The following is a 16,526-nucleotide window of genomic DNA, read 5'->3' as shown; positions in this document are numbered from 1 at the left end:
AGCCGTCTCCTCCCCTTCTCGCCTTGAAGAAGCGGCAGTGCCTCGTGCTGTCGGCTGTTCGATTCCCTGATCTCCCTCCCTCCATTTCATTCATTCATTTTTATTTATTAAACTAATTTATATAGCCGCCCAGCCTCACACCCACACACACAGAGGACTCAGGGCCCGCATCTCTGTGGTGGTTATCACGTCCACCATCGTGATGGACATTTATTTTATTTATTTATTGCTTTAATTGTTTTTATTTTTGTATTCATGGTTTTAACTGCCCTGTAAACCGCCCCGAGTCCTATGGGAATAGGGCGGTATACAAATCCAATAAAATAAAATAAATAAAATAAAATACATGGCCGCCCTTCTCACACAGGATAATGATAACCTTTATTGTCCATTTTTTTTTCCTGTGGGCACAGCACACATTTAAAAAATGAAATTTAGTTGCTTGCTCTCCAATGTACACATACATAACACACATTTACAAACATACGTATAGAAGTACACCCTTACATATAAGTAACATATAAATATTAATCACTGTCCATTTTGAATACATAACAAAAGGAAGTGTGACTCTGGGTGGGGCATTATTTTCTTAGTTTCCTCCTCCTAGAGTTATTTATTTATCTATTTCTTAGATATGAGCCCTCCTTCCACACCCTCTCATATGGCTGTAGTTTCATTGTTTTCTTTTTCATTGTTTATGCTATTGTTCCTTTACCTTGCTACTCTTACATTTACACTTTTCATTTCTGTTTTTATTGTTGTAAGCTGCCTAGAGTAGCCCCGCGGTGAGATAAGGTGGCAAACAGATTTAACAAATAAAGTACAACCAAAAATATAGTAAGAAAAGGTTCATATAAGGTGGCTCTATAGTTCAGAATGAATCATTTGGGACCCTTGAATTTCAATACACTGAGGTAGAAAACTGGGTTTTTCCCCCTGAAAATTCTCCCTTGATAGCATTGTTTATTTGGGAGAAATTATTTGAGTCAGAAATTATCCTCCTTCTATTGATGAGTTATTATCTAAGGCTTGGAGAACATTACAAATGTTCACCATCAAACAGGAACCATGGAGATAACCATTATGCTGATAAGTAGACCATGATCAATTTGATTCCACTCTGATTAAAAAAAACAGCTTAGCTATCAGCAGCTAAATGTTTTTTTAAAAAAACCTACACTATTTGCCCACAAATACCAAGTTAATCAGAAAGTCTCCAAAGAGTGGAAATTTCCATTTTAACCACCCTTCCCAGTTTAAATGTTAAGATAGATAGATAGATAGATAGATAGATAGATAGATAGATAGATAGATAGATAGATAGATAGATAGATAGATAGATGGATAGACGGACAGACAGACAGACAGACAGACAGACAGACAGATAACGTTTATTGTCATTTTTTTTACTGTGGGCACATTGCCACACAATAAAAATGACATTTACTAGCTTGCTCTCAAAGTGTACACATACCATAACACACATTTAAACATACTATGTACAACATATGTATAGACCTACACCCTTAGATATAAGTAACATAAATATTAATCACTGTCCATCTTGAATACAAGGCCCAGCAATTTGTTGATGCCCAAGGTTTAATTGAGACAACCCCTCAGAACTATGGATCAAAAACTTATCCAGGTGACCTCTGATATCAGACGACCAAAGGACCATCCTCACACACGCCCTCGATTTCGACCACAAAGACCCTGATCCCATTGAATTTCCGGTCAATCTCAAATCCATTCCAAAAAAGAAACCACCTGGACTAAGAAACACAAGACGACACCAGGCAAAGAATCATCCCCAACGTCCAAAGCAACAGGCACAATGAAACACTCATCCGAAAGGAGAAGAGAGCACTAAAGGACAGTAAATGGATTGTCTTGGGGTTTTTTTGTTTGAAGATGTTTCACTTCTCATCCGAGAAGCTACTTCAGTGAAGTGAACTGAAGAAGCTGCTTGGATGAGAAAGTGAAACATCTTCAAAAGGGGGAAAAAAAACCAAAGAAAGTCCAGTCACTTTTTCAGGAGCACCTTTGGAATAACCATGACCTGGACGATTGAGAATCTCCATAGACATAAAGTCCAGATCTTTTTATTTCATCTAGGACATTTGCAGCACCCCAAATAGGTCCTCAAGGAGTGGCTTAACTAGTAGGCCACTCTGGAAATTGGGTGAAGGTTTAAAACCCAACCTGAGGGTTATCCAGATCAACAATTGGCTTAATGAAGTTTAACTTTGCTCTTTTTTCAGCTATCCCCATTGATTCCCTGGACACAGCAACATCAAAATAAGCTGACATGAATGTCTATTACAGGAATACTGTTTCTTCTTGGCAACGGCACCCAGCTTGGTAGGGACCCAACTATTATGCTCCTAAATTCCTGGAAGGAAATAGGCCTGTGAGGGAAAGAATTGAAGCAGGAAAACAACACCCATTGAAAGGAGGTGAAGGAAAGATTTGATCCAGCATCGGTCAAATACTGGCAGCACCTTTGCCCAAATTCAAAACAACACAGGTCAGCTGCACCCTGGATTGGAACAGCCTAAAGGGGGATGAAGCTTTGATATCAAGCTTTGCATGGGAATACAGGTAATCTTTGATTTACGACCACAATAGAGCCCAAAATTTGTGTTGCGTTGTTAAGTCCATTTTTGCCCCGTTTTACAACCTTTCTTGCCACAGTTGTTCAGTTAGTAACAGGCTTCCTAAGCAAATCGGGCTTCCCCATTGACTTTGCTTGTTGAGGGGGGGGGAAGGGGGTTTTTGCAAAAGGGGAATCACCTGACCCTGTCGTAAATACGAGTCAGCTGCCAAGGAGGGGCTGGATTTTGAACCCGTGGCCACTGGGATGCCGCAAGGGTCGTTAAGCGTGAGAAAAGGGTCATAAGTCACTTTTTTCCCCAGAGCTGCTGTTGAGCAGTCACTAAACGGACGGTTACAAGTTGAGAAACTACCTGTAAAGAATCCCAGCTGGCTTCAAAAGCCAGCTCGGCCATTCCCAGCACAGAGGTGCGGGGAGGGGGGGGCTCAACCCTCCCTACTAAGCCCCCGGGGGGGCTCCCTGTTCCAGCCCCTCCCTCCCCTTCTTGGCTCGGCAGCCCCAATCAAAGGCGGGGTTCCCACGGCCGGTTCAAGAACCCGAATGAAATCAAGGCATAGGCTGGCGGAATACCCTTTCCTCCCCAGGGCTCCCGAGGGAAGCCGGCAGGAAGCCGAGCTCCCTGGGGTTGGGCTGGCATCGCTTCCAGACCAAGAAGCTTCGCAAGGAACGAGCCGGCCAGGCCGGCCGCCTCCGCTGCAGCGCATTTGGGAATGCCTCGCACGTAGCCTTCGCCAGGAACTTTCCACGCGAGCCCGGAGGAGGCTGGGCGGCATCCCCATCACCCCCACGCTGCGCCCCCCCTCCCCAAATCGACACCCGAGGATTTGCCTTCGACAGAGCGGGAGACACCCCCCCACACACGCACACTCCACCCCACCCTCCAGACACGCGTGTAACCCGGCTGAAGGCACGCCCCGAGCAGCCGTGGGAGCCCAGTCTCTCGGGAGAAGGAAAGAAGGGATGCCGCTCTGAAAATGAACCCCGAAGATGGTCCCGCGGCTGGGCGGGGGTGAGCGGAGAGCCGGGGCTCGCTGGCAGATCGCAGCCCGGTCGGAGACCTTGAAACTTGGACCGGTCCTTAGCCCGGGAGGCGAGCGGGAGCTGTGCGCTCAGGATGTCTGGCTGGAAGCGGGGTGAGTGGGCTGGGGGGGGGGGGCTTAGAAGGAGGGAGAGAAGGGCTGGAGAGCCAGATGGGCCAGGAGGAGGAAGGGGGGGGGTGGTCGGCTTTCAGTGGCTCTTCGGCATCTGCTTCACGCAACAGGATGCCCTGACCTTGCTTTGCGGGGTTGGGTGGGTTTTTCATTGGGGCTAACCCAGAATCGTGGTTGTTTTCGTTGTTTACTGCCTCCTGGTCTAGTTATGACCAGGTAGGATCTGACAGCAGTGCTGAAGAAGGGAGGGGAGAGGATCGGGTTACCATGAGCAGATCCCAACGCTCTGGGTAGTAGCGCATGGAAATATTTGCATTTTCAAATGCCAGAGGCTAGAGCTACTGTATGCCCGATCCAGAGAGATTTAACCACCCGTCTCCTCACCAGGCTTACTTGAAAACAAATCCTAGTGGTTTCCATGAGGCTTCCCCATGTGGGTGCAGGTGACAACTGCAGCATTTATGAAAGAGTCTTTATCCCAGGAGGGTATCGGTTGAAGTGGGAATCAACAATTGGTTTGTTTTTTTTCCAGCTTTGCACGCTGCCTGGGGTGTGGCACCCACTGGTGTATTCATACGCAGCCTATTTACGTTGAAGTCCAGGCTGGATGCAGCGATATGGTTTTACGGCATAACCATCTCCAAGAATACTGGGCAAAATAATTCATGAAATAAAAGTTCAGAAATTGCTACCTGTTAATAAGAGGCAAATGGATGGTTTTCTATGGACTTTGGATGAACACAAAACAGTTGGCATCAAGTTGACTTTGTCTTGGCTCAGAAGCTAAGCAGGATCAGGCGTGGTTAGTACTTGGAAGGGAGACCTCCAAAAATTCTAGGACTGTAGCTAGATAATAAAATAGAATAGAATAGGAATAATAACCATGCTTGCCCTTTGGGCCTTGTAGATGTGCTGTGTGCATCACAGCACAATAGCTCAATTTAAAGAGACTACAACTTCTTAGGCTTGAAAGACAGTGGGGTAACTTTGGGCCAGCCACTCTCTCTGTCCAACCCACCTCAAAGGGCTGTTGTGGAAGCAGAGTGTTAGGTATGTCCATCATTTTCAGAGCAAGTGAGTAAGAGAGAGAGATGACAGAGAGGATAAAAGATATATAGATGATAGGTAGATTTTATAGATAGATAGATAGATAGAGAGAGAGAGAGAGAGAGAGAGAGAGAGGATTGATAGATGTGGGTAAGAGAGAGAAATGATACCTATTTTTCAAGAAAATTTAAGGGTAGCATAGAAATCTGATAATGAGCATATTACAAATTGCTTTTTAAAAATTAATAGGACTAATCTATTCACCATCCCATCCAATTCCGGCATCGACTTCCCTCCGCCCTGTGCGTTCCCACAGAGAGGGCCTCCTCAGGGTGCCATCGGTCAGAGAATGTCGACTGGTGGCCCCCAGGGGGAGATCCTTCTCTGTGGGCGCCCCGGAGCTATGGAATCAGCTACCGGTTGAGCTCCGGACGGCGCCCGATCTTCGCTCCTTTCGCCGCGAGCTAAAAACATATTTTTTTGAACAAGCTGGCCTGGCCTGATGAGGGGATTGGGGGGGGGTTGTTATTGTTATTTTATTGGGTTTTTAATATGTATTTTAGTATATGGGCATTTATTTAATCTTGTTTTAACTTTTGTAATCTTGTATTTTTATTCTTGCCCTGTTCACCGCCCTGAGTCCTTCGGGAGAAGGGCGGTATAGAAATATTATTAAATTAAATTAAATTAAATTCCATTAATTTACAAATACAGTAAGATAATCCATGCAGGATTTTTCCTCCTGTATTCCTCATTTAACTAATGAACCACTGAAAACTTTACCAAACCTGGCAAGGAGGCCCTTGTTATAGGTTACAATTGTATGTCCAACCTAGGATAATGGGTAAAGCTGAAGAACTGAAATCCATTACTTCATGGCTGAGCTGCCATTTTCATCTGTTCGCTGCTTTCGCTAAAGGGAAAAAAAAGTGTGCGCATGTTTTGTTCCCTCAGAATGTCCAGAGTTGTTTTTTAATCATGCCATAATACACAAATGAACTGGTGCAAGAAGTACAGGCTGCTTTTGACCTTCACAGTCACGCAATTTCATTTCGAAACCACTCTTCCAAACCTCAAGTAATGATGAAAGATAAGACGAGTCAGGATGAAATACTTCCACATCTTTTGGACACTCCTTCTCTTTCAGAAAAAGAAGTTGCAGGATGAATTCATTGTAGGGGAAAGTCTAAAATTGGATACTTCAACATTTTTTTAAATAAAGGAAATCTAATTAAGTGGTAAACTGAATGAGGTGACAATGGAGCAGCAGGTTAAACTATGAATTAGAACAGGGGTCTTCAAACTTGGCCCTCTTATGACTTGTGGACTTCAATTCCCAGAATTCCTCAGCCAGGCATACTGGCTGAGGAATTCTGGGAGCTGAAGTCCACAAGTCATAAAAGGGCCAAGTTTGAAGACCCCTGAATTAGAATAATAACATCTGGCCAAAAGAGATGAGCTTCTAAAAGTCCTCCTCCAAAATCAGTGGTGTTTTGTGTTTGTGTTACACAAACACAAGAGCAGCAATTGCTCAGAAAAACTTGTACTACAATCTAGCTTCTCTGAACCTCTTATTCTAACCTCTCAAGACAATAACACAGATGACCATAACCTGGAATTTTAAAGGATGTTGGGGACACAGATCAGAATTTTTATCCTTATGATTTTTCAGAGGGAAAAAAAACACTGTGGAAGACAACGTCTTGATATTTGGACTAGATTATTCCAACTGAATAATCACAAGAAAGGAATACAGCTAAAAAGGAAAAATTGGAACCCACAAAAGGCAGGCAAAGGAAATGGGGGTTCTGAGAAGGTCCATCTGCAAATTGGCTGTGAAAAACATGCCACAGATGGCACCTGGAGACCTGCCAAGCCTATTCTGCCATCTCAGTATTAACGGCTTGGTGAATCCCCCTGGGTCATATAAGCCTAGCCACCATGGGTTTGAAACTACAATACTTGAAGGGCAGAAGGAAGAAAAACATGTCGGCTAAAATGTTTATATCAGTGCATCCCAACCTTGGCAACTTGAAGATATGCAGACTTCAACTCCCACAATTCCCCAACCAGCCATGAGAATTCTGGGAGTTGAAGTCCACGTATCTTAAAAGTTGTCAAGTTTGGGAAATACTGGTTTAGATGAACATGGAGACTAGACTGGTGAGAAGTATATCAGGAAAGAAAGGGGAGGTGGGGAGAGGAGGGGAGGGGAGGGAAGGGGAAGGAAGGGGAGAGGAAAGGAAAGGACACAGGTGTCATCTCTTTATATCATTTATTTTGCTCTCATTTTGAACATTGAATTATTATCTGGAATTCAGCTCAGTACTTAAAATACTTCTTTTTTTAAATGTCTCTACAGCTATTCAAACTTCAGGAAACTCTGGAATTGTGCCTTACACGAATGTATCAGGTAGTATTTATTATATCAACATTTAGTTGGCTTAATCACTGCCTTTAACTGGGACTCCTAGCTCATAGCTAAAAACAAATGAGCCATTCCTTTCATTTCTTAAAGGAAGAATGATTAAGAAAAAACGAGGAGGAGGAGGGGGGGGAGGAGGAGGATTTTTTTGATATGGGTCAGAAGGATTGAGACCTGTTCAGGATGAAATGAAAAATAAAGTAGGATTCCAGGAAAAAATAGAAAGCAGGAACGCAGAGCAAAACTAGCACATTCTTGAGAAAGAAATCCAGTAGGGGATTTATATTAGCAAAATTATTGCAGGAATGAAATTTTTGAAGGGATGAAGGCAGCTCATAATAAGCTGCCACCAATAGATCAAGTTTACTCTGAAGCCAGGTCTCAGCTGGTACTTAAGTGCCAAATTCCATCATTGGGGTTGTCATAGGCTTGTCGTGTGTTATGCCATTCTGTATTAGCATTTATATCTAATTTTGATATAGGAAAATGAATAGGGTAGTTGGTAAGACAGAGGAGCCTCAGTTGCCACACAAGAAATGGAAACCAATATATCTGAGAGCCACCTAAGGGAGGATAAAATTAAGAAGATACATGTCAGCTTCCTTCAGACATGTTGGAGTGCAGGATTTGAACAGATGTGTGGAAAGTGCAGAGTTCCTGAAACATGGAGGAAGGCAGATGGGCTTGGAGGCATAATGGCTCCACAGAGACCTTCCTTGATGTGTCCTGGACTTCCTGCCTCATCTGACTTGTTAAAGAAAAAATCATATTTTTTAAAAAAAAAATGGAAGCACCCATCTCTAGCTTCACAAGGGTCAAGAGAAGCCATCTGTGTCTGCGTGATGTTGAGATGTCTGATCATAGACATCTTGGCAGCCATTTTGTGAACCCATCGTACGTCACCTTCTCACAAACCCAACCTGAGGAGACCATTTAATCACCTCAGAAAAAAAAACCCTGTCCCTACTAGCCTTACATTTTGGGTGGCGGGGGGATGGCTAGATCAGAGGACATCTGAGATCCCTTCCTCAGATCCAAAACAGTCTCTCTTCTCTTCTCAGTTGGTGTTTTGGTGTTTGGTATAGAGGTGAAGTGCAAATCCTGACTCAGCAGAATGTGAACCCCAGAGATGAGCAGTAGCTACTGCAACAACGCTTCAGTGAGCATGAGTGTCAACGAGGTGTCCAGTTTCCCACTGACCCTAGAGCAGAAAACCGGTTTTGCCTTTGTGGGGATTCTGTGCATCTTTCTGGGACTTTTGATCATCCGATGTTTCAAAATCTTATTGGACCCCTACAGCAGCATGCCCTCCTCCACTTGGGAGGGGGAGGTCGAAGGACTGGATAAAGGGACATTTGAATATGCTCTTGCATGAAACAAAACCCTCCAATCGTGTCCTGCCTTAATCCTGATTTGTTGTTTTTCTTTTTCCCTTGAAGCGGTGGAATTCGAAACAGGAGGCCTTCCCAATTGACACCCATGTTTGGAAGCATTTTTTGGGTTAAATAAAGCTTTGTGGCAGACTCGTACATCATTAGATGTGTTTTGTTTTTTTGACTGGGAGATGTTTCGGGGGGGGTCTTCATTTGGAGAATAAAAAGGGAAGAAGAGAAATCATTTGCAAATTCACTATGAGTAGAAACACACAAAATAACAGAATTTAACAGAATAAGAAAGTGGGAAGGGACCTTGGAGGTCATCTAGTCCAATCCCCTGTTCAGGCAGGAAACCCTATATTGCTCCAGTCAAGTGGCTGTCCAGTCTCTTCTTAAAAAACCCACAACTTCTGGAGGCAAGTCGTTCCACTGATTAATTGTTCTCACTGTCAGGAAGTTTCTCCTTAGTTCTAGGTTGCTTCTCTCCTCGATTAGTTTCCATCTGTTGTTTCTTGTCCTGCCTTCAGGGGCTTTGGAGAATTTAATAGTTTAATTCCAGCATAGACCTGCTTCTTCAGACACAACCAAGCTTAGAGCTCAAGGGACGGAACTTAGGCCTTACAACTGATTTTATTACCCTTTATTGGGTAGAGTCCAACCTCCCCATTTAGTTGAAGAATATTATTTAGTGACCAGAAGAATTTCTCTTACACCTCCACCTTAGAGGTAGTCATCGACTTATGATCACAACTGGGAGCAGATATTCCGTTGTTAAGGAAGGCAGTTGTGAAATGAGTTGTGTGCCTGGTTGGTTTTTGTCCCAGGTCTTAACCGAATCACTGCAGCTGTCACGTGAATCATGCAGTCGTTAAGCAAATCCAGCTTCCCCCAGTCAGAAGCTGGATGGAAAGATCACAAACGGCAATCCTGTGATCCCAGGATGCTGTAACCATAGCAACACGTTCCAGTTGCCAAGCCCCCAAATTTTGATCACATGACCATGGGGATGCTGTGGTGGTCCTAAGCGCAAAACGATTGCAAGTCCCTTTTTTCAGCACCATTGTAACTTTAAACAGTTGCTAAATGAATGTTTGCAAGTCAAGGACCAAATATCTGTTTTGAACTCTTATCTTTAGGGCAACAGAAAGGGGAAATGTTACACACATGGCATATTGTGTTATTAACTGGGATTAATGTGGTTTAAGTTTCATTTTAACTTGAATTTAGCCTCTCCTACTTCTTCCTGCCCTTACTTTGTAGAACCTAACCCAACAAGACGATCCTTGATCTGAAAAGGATTGTATCCTCTTTGCCTATACAGATAGTCCTCGCCTTAATGACCACAGCTGAGCCCAACATTTCGGTTGCTAAGTGAAACAGTTGTACTTTAAGTGGACTTTTGTCCCATTTTACGACCTTTCTTGCCACATTAAGCGAATCCCTTCAGTTATTAAATTAGTAACACCGTTGTTAAGTGAATCTGACTTCCTCATTGACTTTGCTTGTCAGAAGGTCACAAAAGGGAATCACGTGACCCCGCATGACTCTGCGGCCGTCATATATACATGAACCAGTCGCTAAATGAACAAATTTTGATCACGTGACCACGGGGATGCTGCAATAACCATGTGAAAACAGTCATAAGTCACTTTTTTCAGTGCTGTTGTAACTACAAACAGTCACTAAATGGATTGTTGTAAATCATCATATCACAATAGGAACATACAAATCTATTCAAAGAAATACAAAACACAAAGGAGCATAAAATGTAGAAGGATCTCTTCTGGAATCATTAAGACAGACACAACTTTTTCCAGGTAAGGCACAGAGAGACATTAACGCATCCAACTTCAAGGTTACCTCTTTGCTCGCAAAGATGAGGAGCACAAGTGACAATATCGCTTTTGACAGCCCTTCTATTCCATTTTAAGGGCTGCTGGAACCAACATTTCATTTTAACTCTGTTAAAGCGTGCTGCGAGAACTATTCAGATAAAGCCAATCAACTCAGGAAAATCACCCCTCGTGTCTATAATTTAATATTGTGCCATTTGCTTTAAAATGTAGACAGATGACAAACTAAGGGAATTGTGATTCTGTCAGCTAAATGAAACGCCACTCAAATCGAACCACAATTTACAAGAAAAGCCAAGAAGAACACATAGTTCCAAAAATAGAGTCAGATGAAGCCAGAAATATGGATACAGAGGAGCGTGGTTCTCTTCCACAGCACACACAAAATGTACCCATTTATCTGCCCATTCCTACAAGTGCTTAGATTTCTGAATGGGATTTTAGTAATATATGCATTTGACAAGCAACTTCCTTGAATATGTTTTGTCTAATATTTCTCAACTATTGTAAGCAACCTAGAATTTAAGGAGGAGTTAGAAGCATCTTTTTTATCTATAAATAATCAAATAAGAATGATTTTGTGTGGATTTGCCACCTGTTAAGTGCATTTTCGTACACATTTTTTAAGTTGAAGAACTATGTTTCAGGATTTGAATCCACAACACTTATAATATAAGACAAAATTCTTTTACACAATATTTGAGTAATGTCAGAAGACAATTAAGCACCATCAGTTGTGACAATAATCTGTAAATGAAACTTTGGAGCAACAGGAAATCCTTCTTCACTATCTATTTTTCAAATCTAATGCAAGAATAATAGTTATAATTCTTTGTGCACATGCTAAGCAAAGTCACTGAACTAATTGTAGTAGTGAATTAACTGGCACAGGATTGCAATATGATTCTCTTTCTGATCATTGATTCAAGACTTGACCTTGCAAATGTTGGAAATGTGATTCCGCCAGCGGCACTTTCTACCATCAATGGTGGACTTGTCCAAAGGTTAGGCGTTACTGGACCAATATAAAAAATTGGTTATTTCAAATAACAGGATATGATCTTCAATTGGACCCAGCTATTTTCCTCTTGGGGATGAAGCCACAAGAAGTACCAAAAAATGTTTGGTATCTAGTAATACATATTACAACAGCGGCGCGTATGATTTATGTGCAATATTGGAAGACAAAGGAAATCCCAACGGACTATCAAGTAATAGAGAAAGTATTACTATGCGCAGAGTCAGATCGAATGACATATATTCTCAAAGGAAAAAATGAATCACGTTTCAATAAAAGTTGGGACTCCTGGTATTCATGGTTACAAAATAGAATATTTCATCTCAACGGGGAAAATACCAGATGATTGTGTATTATTATTTGAGGTATAGAATCTGGAGATATATACAATTATAGATTTCTAATATTTGGTAATTAAAGGTTACTTAGCCTGGGATGCACGAGAAAAAGAAATTAGGGGTAGTATTACACTCCCCAGTCCTGTCTAATGTTGTTGTTTTTGTTTTTCTATTTGATGCACTTTTCAGTACTTTGTAATAATGTTCTTGTTTTTTATTTAAAATTTGTTTAATAAAATTTATTAAAAAAAAGACTTGACCTTGCATTTGTGTGATACTAAAAAGAACCTATAAATATCCAGCATTGTCACGATGGCCACAGACGTTTCTCCTAATTGAAACAACCATAAAAATAAGTTTGATTCTGCTGTTTTTTAATTACTGTCATCTCTCTTCAAATATTTTTAACGTTTTATATTATATGATTTAAATGGTGCCTGGCTGGCTACATTTAAACTATTTGGCTATATTTGATCATTTTAAAACTTGCCATTTATCAGCAAAGTTCAAATCAATAGCAATATTTGAGAGTCGAAATATGAAGTGTTTGCAATTATAATTATTCTGTCCTATTGTTGAGGCAATGTTTGCTCTATTGCTGTCCATTTTTCATTTATTTATGAAACAAATGTGTATGGTCACCCATCAGTCAGAAGGAATTTAACATTGTATTGGTGCGCCCAATTGGAATTATCTGCAAAAAATATATATCAAAATTTTACTGAAGCAAACATTTTTTTATTCAAAACACATTGCTAAATTGAGCCTGCAGGATAATGGTTACCAACAACCTTGCTCTGCTTCAAGGGTAAAAATAAAAATCAAATGTATTGGCATGAATATTTAAGGACTTTTTCACACTGCTGCATAAAAGTTATTTCAGTAGTGCATGACTGCTTGGGAATATGCTGTTGCTGTTTCATCTGTCATTTATAAACTTAGAACAGTGGCAGTTAAGATTTTGATGAGTATGTAAATGACTTTCATTAGAGCCACTGACTTTCAGTTAGAGACCAATGCTAGATTTGACTCCTACCATTCAAGTATTAATGAGTTCATTACAAGGTAATATTTAACAAACTGAAATATTCCTCTGAACAGGGCTAGGAATAACCAACGGTTGTCTTCTGGATTCCGGGATTGGCTGATTTCCTTGCTAATTTATAGTGAAACCAGTAAAATATGGTCCACAGTGAAAGATGTTTAAATTTCACTCCAAAATAAGAAACAAACCGCTGCTTCATTTAACAGAGCACCAGTAGCAGCTAAAACTATCTTGGATATGGTAGCTGACTTTATGCCTAGTCTGAATATACTTCAAGAAGAACAGCTGCAGCAAACAGGCTCCTGAAAACACACTTTCTGCCAATAGTTGGTTAAGAGGTAAGGTTTTTAATGTATTTAATTTCTAGCTAGGATTACACGTTGTTCCTAATTTACGTTTGAAAATCTGTTCCCTATTCTGAAAACAGCTCATCCATAACAAATAAACTTTTTATGGGGAGAACCAGACCACGCTTTCACATTTTAAAAAATCCCAACAACTGAATTAGTAAGTATAAGTTATACCAATCAACATCTTGAGAAAATGGCTTCAGTGATGCATAGGCTGTTGCTAAAGTACAATTTTTTTATCATGTTTAAATTTGCACCCTATGTTCAGAGACAAGCTGGATGTTTGAATATTCACACATGCTCTAGAAATCTGAATATGGGCATTTGTGTGTTGTAGTAAGTTTATAACAAGCAAACTGGTATAAGTTTTATCTTTTTTCCCCCACTGCTTGGGTATCAGATTAAAATATGAGGTTGATACCCTCTTAGATATTTCTTCTCAACAATCTTTCGTTTCCAGTAGTTGCTTATAGTCTTCAGCTTAATAGCTTAAAAATCAGACATAAATTTCATTTTACTGAAGAAGGTATGGAAGAAAATTAAATCTCTTTTTAATTAAGAGCAGCAATAGAAATATTGTGCGGAAAAGCATTTGCTACCAGAGTTTTTTGCTCTTTAAATTCATTTTGAGCAGGAAAAATGGACACCCACATCCTTTCATCACTTTATTTATCACATCTTCTCTGTTTTACATTGTTAATAATAATTTTTTTTGGGGGGGGGAAACAAGATCGTTACATGTATTTGAATTTCAAGGAAACTGTCGTCTGGATAAACAGAGGGTGGGAACGCTGGATGGACAGGTGAATGGACCATCTTTCAGTTTGAAATTCAGTTAAAACAACATCAATTAATTTTTAAAACTGCTTCCCTAAAGTCTTGGACTTCTTCCGGATTCATTCATAACCATTTACTGTACGATTTAGAAACATTCAGATCATGAGAAGCTGAAAAATACAGCTGTTCTTTCATCCTTAACCCAGTGTTTCCCAAACTTGTCTTCTTTAAGGTGGGTGGACTTCAGCTCCCAGAATTCCCCAGCCAGCAGGGGAATGGCTGGGGAATTCTGGGAGTTGAAGTCCACCCATCTTAAAGCAGACAAGGTTGGGAAACACTGCCTTAACCAGTCTCACCATTTTATTAAAAATAATCAGGTAATCCACATGGGTTGTAACTGTGGATATTGCTCTCAGTGAATGGGTACATTTGACTGAAAAAATCAGCACAAGATGGGAATCACCAATGTATACTAACCCCTTGACACTAAACCGGGACAGAAAATAGAAGGAAGTAGTTTAAACAAATAACCACTGAAAAATTCTTCCCAATTAGCACTTCCTGTCTTCTCTCTTTTAAACCTAAATCTACATTCCTCCCTATAATAAAGAATACCTTTTCTCCCCATGCTATTTCTTCTAGTTAGTTTCTATTGCAAAAAGAAAAGCCCTTAGGAGAAAAAAAATAAGGAAAAGTAATATTTGGGTGAGAAATTCAAGCTTTAGATTCTGTCTTTTTTATTATTATTATTATGGTGCTTTAGAAATTATTTTGGGATTGGAAGAAATAAACTGACACCTCAAATGAAAACTGGTCAAACATTAACTAAACCCAATGTTGAAGATCATAGCACTCTAAAAAAAATGTTGTTCCCCTCCTATTTTAATTGCTAGTCATCCAATTTTATAATGCTACTTGTTAACTGTTGACTAACATTGATCAGTAATGGATCTAGGCTTCTATTTCATGCACTTCAAGGTGCAATCATCCCCACTGCTTATTTCATTATGATTATAAAACAGGAACGTATTGTGAAAGAAGTACAAAATGAGTTCTTGGTTTTAAACAGTCAGCAGGTGAAATTTTTCAGTCTTTTACTACTGTAAAATGGAAGAGCCGTGGTGGTGCAGTGGTTAGAACATAGTATTACAAGCTGACTCTGCCCACTGCCAACAGTTCAATCCTGACCAGCTCAAGGCTGACTCAGCCTTCCATCCTTCCGAGGTTGGTAAAATGAGAACCCAGATTTTGGGGGGCAATATGCCGATTCTGTAAACTGCTTAGAAAGAGCTATAAAGTGCTAAGTACTATTGCTATTGTTGTTAGCCATTATAATTTAGCTTAATGTTTAGAGATAAATTAGCTCTTTTTAAATATATATATCCTGTGTTTGAAGGCAGAGTGAACAGCTTATTTTCACGTACAGCAGAGAACGTGTGTAGACGTGGCTCCTGAGTGAAACATAGCAGGTCACCAAGACAACTCAACAACTGCCTGCTGAAAAAAATCTGACAATACAGAATAGCAATATCGGTGAAGTAAAGTCCGGTTATCCACAACTATGTCTATGAATAATTCTCCAAACATATTTTTGGACCCACGTTTGAATAGATTTCAGGTGAATGTCATTAATGAAAGCCACGAGAACTCAATTCAGTCTCAAGGAGAGCCCGATCCACATTACGAAGAGACTTCTTTCACTAAAGATGCCACTAAGAGACTCCGCATCAGCTACAAGTCTGGAACTCAAGAAACCTACGACCGTTTCTTCCAAAATGGCGACACTGCTAAAACAGATGGAAGCTTTCATCCCTATGACACGCAGAGTAACACTTATTATCTAAAAACTTTTGGACATAATACCATGGATGTTGTGCCAAAAATTGATTATTACCAGAATACTGGAAGTATCAGAGGGGTCAAAATGAGCCGGCCAAGTCTGATGGATATTCACGAACACATGGCAAAGGTATGTCAAATGAAATTCAGGAAAACATGATTTGGCCTTCCCTAAACAGACAGAAGGAAAAGCATTCTTAGGAGTCCTAAAAATGTATAAAGACCTAAGGGTTCCTTCTTCTGGGATACTTGTAACTTGCACAAGTGTAGTTATGGAACATAAACCATCTAAGATGGATTTGTTTTCCTCCAAACATTTGCTATATTTGATGCCCCACACTTGGCATTCGTCCTCATGATATCTTAATCAATTATGAAAAACACCCCTACATTCGGCCCCAAGTCAAGGAAGTTAAGAACATTTGCATTTTGCCTCCTGAAATCATGTTTGTTCAAAAGGAACTCGTTGTTCAAGGTTGCCAAATGGAGGCGCATAAAATTGCAGCCTTAGGTGTTCAGAGACGTAGGGTTATGCCAGTTTAGCAGGACACAAATTAGCAGTTTTTAGAATATGCCTGCTCAATATAGACATTTTATATAATTATGTGTTTGTTGTATGTATGGGTGTGTGTGTGTGTGTGTGTGTATACATATATATATATACACACATATATACCATATATATAT

At 40.5% G+C, this 16,526-nt stretch overlaps 2 protein-coding genes across 2 annotated transcripts in view; both read left to right on the top strand.

The window, feature by feature from the left end:
• Positions 1–3,529: 3,529 nt before the first annotated feature.
• CTXN2 (cortexin 2) lies at positions 3,530–8,724 on the top strand. Its single transcript, XM_081337267.1, has 3 exons — positions 3,530–3,753; positions 7,181–7,231; positions 8,305–8,724. The coding sequence occupies exon 3, from the start codon at positions 8,373–8,375 to the stop codon at positions 8,616–8,618; it is 246 nt and encodes an 81-aa protein (XP_081193393.1). The 5' UTR covers positions 3,530–3,753; positions 7,181–7,231; positions 8,305–8,372; the 3' UTR covers positions 8,619–8,724.
• Positions 8,725–15,561: 6,837 nt separating this feature from the next.
• The window catches only part of SLC12A1 (solute carrier family 12 member 1), a gene marked incomplete at both ends in the record, with an annotated part of 36,921 nt that continues 35,956 nt past the window's right edge, over positions 15,562–16,526 (top strand). Inside the window, one exon of the mRNA XM_081337242.1 lies at positions 15,562–15,969. Coding sequence (XP_081193368.1) covers positions 15,562–15,969 — 408 coding nt within the window. The remainder of the gene's footprint in view (positions 15,970–16,526) is intronic.

The sequence above is a fragment of the Vipera berus genome (assembly GCF_964194415.1).
Source record: "Vipera berus genome assembly, chromosome: 12".
Lineage (NCBI taxonomy): Eukaryota > Metazoa > Chordata > Lepidosauria > Squamata > Viperidae > Vipera > Vipera berus.
This window is presented reverse-complemented; position numbering and strand designations above follow the sequence as displayed.

What these genes read in the sequence shown, in the direction of transcription:
- CTXN2 (XM_081337267.1), top strand. Translation starts at nt 8,373, where the DNA reads ATGAGCAGTAGCTACTGCAACAACGCTTCAGTGAGCATGAGTGTCAAC.